Here is a 2,783-nt window from a genome sequence, read left to right as displayed (position 1 = left end):
AGGTGTATAAAGTGTAGAAACCACGTATAACGTGGCACATAGTTGGATGGATGAATTCCCACACGGCAGGCAAAGAGAGTCTCACGCGCGTAACATTGCTGTCTGATCAAAAGTTTGCTCGTAAATATCCACTTACTTTTGTTAACTCAATTATCTACTTTGCGTTAGTACTATTTCAGTTTCTGTTCGATATAATTCGCTCGTTTTACTCATTACAAAAGCTTATAGGTTGGTACAAACTACAAAGCATATAAGGTCGATACACAACTATATAACCAACATTACCATAAGGGTATACATGTAACTTCGACATTTCCCATATATAAGCATTCTCACGATCAAAGATAGCATCTCATCTTCGACATAGTTTGACTCCATCTTACAGACGTATACACACTTTGTTTATATTCAAAACAATATGGGATCTTTGGTGAAAGAGAAAACCTCGTCGTTGATGACGGAGTTTTTGGAGAAGTGCGGCGGCTATGCGGTGGTGGATGGAGGGTTAGCGACGGAGCTACAACGCTATGGGGCTGACATCAATGATCCACTTTGGAGTGCCAAGTGCCTAATTACTTCTCCTCACCTCGTCACAAAGGTTATATATACAATATATCATATGTAGAAATTCATACTCTTCTTCTAAGATGGGTTTAGTCGTACGGTGACAGATATTGACAATCCAGAGTGATCTATAGTTATTGAATGATGCACTCTCAAAACTTCGTATAATCTTGTTTGATTCTTTTCGGCTGCAATTTTAAATAATGATTTGTCACTATGGGGATATCTAAAGAAATAGTATTTGGTTCTTCAAAATATCTTGAGAAGTGCTGGGGGAAAAAACAAAAATATTGAGAATTTGTTTGGCTTCAGACACTTATGATACTATATATTCTTCTATATGTAAAGATTTAGAATTATAAAGTTGAGTGAGGACCTATGTACGGACAGAGGATACTGGTTCGAGTTAATATTTTTGGTCTTTTCTTGACTCTATAAACTTGGTTTTGTTTCTTTGCAACGATATTTTTTTTATTTATCAAGTTCGATGTTTTCGATGAAGCTCGTATATACACAAATAAACAGTGATACCTTAAACAGAGGTACTCGTATATCGGTATATGCACAAATCTAGACTAGAACTAATAATTTGCCACTTTGTAACACGTAACATTAGCTGCGACGCAAACGTGTACGTTTTTATACCACGACGTTTTACTTCACTGTCACTCCATTTTTCTAGTAACACCTTCAAATGAAATTAAAACAAAAACTACTACTGGTGCTTTTCTGTTGCAGCCAAAACTAAAAATATCAGAAATATTTTAGAAAAATATATAATATTATAGTTTTCTTCTAATAGGTGCACTTGGATTACCTCGAGTCTGGTGCAAATATCATCGCTACCGCATCTTATCAGGTACTTGACTACGTGTATTAGTAGGTTTTGGAAGAGTTTCTTTTTATTTTTATAAAAATAAATGAAAAATAAAAAATAATAATATTTAAACAAAAATAAGACAGAATCAGTTAAGAAACCTTGAAAAATCTATGAGAACCAATCATATGGTGACACATATCACTATTTCAATAATATATTTTATTGTAATGATTTAAATCTCTAATTTTTTTTTTTATTAAATACTTTATTTATTGTTATTTTATATATATATATATATATTTTATAGATCTTAAATAAAATTAGCTATCTAACAAGTTTTATTATGCAAAATTTTTAGTAAAATATTCAAATTATTTTATTATTGATAATATGATATATGGTATAAAATAGAACTAATTAGTAAAATTAAATACATTAAATATGTGATAATATGGCTAAAAAATATTAATTATATTTTTTTAATAATTTAAGATTAAATGCAAAAAAAAATATTCAAATAAAATTAAACTTTAAAAAATAAGTTACAAAAAAATAATAGTATTATGTAAATGAGAAATTTGAGTTTCTCACCAATGAACATATAATATTAAGAGGAAATTCTCAAGTTTTTCTACACAAAAAAAATTAATATTATATTGGTGAGAAACTTAACGAATTCTCACCAATGCACATGCTTTAACTTTGACTTATATTACTAAAGCATTTAATTGGTTTCTACTTGAAGTAACTGATGAGTAGTTAAAAAAAAAAAAGGAAATTAGTAGTTTAGAATCTGAATAAATACATAAAACTTAATTAGGAATCAAAATGCATCAAGATGCTCATACAGGGCTCGCAATTTAGTTTAACCAAATTAATTTATTACAAAGGCAACGATCCAAGGATTTGTGGCAAAAGGTTTATCGGTGGGAGAAGCAGAGAGTATACTGAGGAGGAGCGTTGAAATCGCGTGCGAGGCACGTGAGATTTTCTACAACAGATGCACCAAAGGTTCATGGGATTTCGACTACGCTGGAAAAGCCTCTGGACAACCTGTTCTTGTCGCAGCTTCCGTTGGTAGCTATGGAGCTTATCTCGCCGACGGATCCGAATACAGGTTCTTTGATTGATCCTAGTCATTTTCTTACATTTTAGTGTAAAAATTGGAAAAATAAAGTTTAAGTAAATTGGTTGAATCTATCCATACAAAAAGTTTTGGTCTGTATTTGTAATGAAATGTTTTGCAGCGGGTTATATGGAGATTCTGTGAGTAAGGAGACATTGAAAGACTTCCATAGAAGAAGAGTTCAAATCTTAGAGAAATCTGGAGCTGATCTCATCGCATTCGAGGCTATTCCAAATAAGCTCGAAGCCGAGGTATCTTAAGTTTACTACTTAG

The 2,783-nt window shown here is 31.6% G+C and overlaps 1 protein-coding gene across 2 annotated transcripts in view; it reads left to right on the top strand.

The window, feature by feature from the left end:
• LOC104766170 (homocysteine S-methyltransferase 3-like) overlaps positions 304-2,783 on the top strand; it is a 9,696-nt gene continuing 7,216 nt past the window's right edge. Inside the window, exons 1-4 of one of the 2 annotated variants that reach the window (XM_010490002.2) lie at positions 304-598; positions 1,367-1,423; positions 2,275-2,501; positions 2,632-2,765. In XM_010490002.2, coding sequence (XP_010488304.1) covers positions 419-598; positions 1,367-1,423; positions 2,275-2,501; positions 2,632-2,765 — 598 coding nt within the window. In that variant the 5' untranslated portion in view covers positions 304-418. Of the gene's footprint in view, positions 599-1,366; positions 1,424-2,274; positions 2,502-2,631; position 2,783 lie in introns of those variants that run through there. The other variant, XM_010490001.2, reaches the window with a different exon arrangement.

This window comes from Camelina sativa, chromosome 19, assembly GCF_000633955.1.
Source record: "Camelina sativa cultivar DH55 chromosome 19, Cs, whole genome shotgun sequence".
Lineage (NCBI taxonomy): Eukaryota > Viridiplantae > Streptophyta > Magnoliopsida > Brassicales > Brassicaceae > Camelina > Camelina sativa.
Note: the sequence above shows the minus strand (reverse complement) of the source record. Positions and strands in the feature narration are given on the sequence as shown.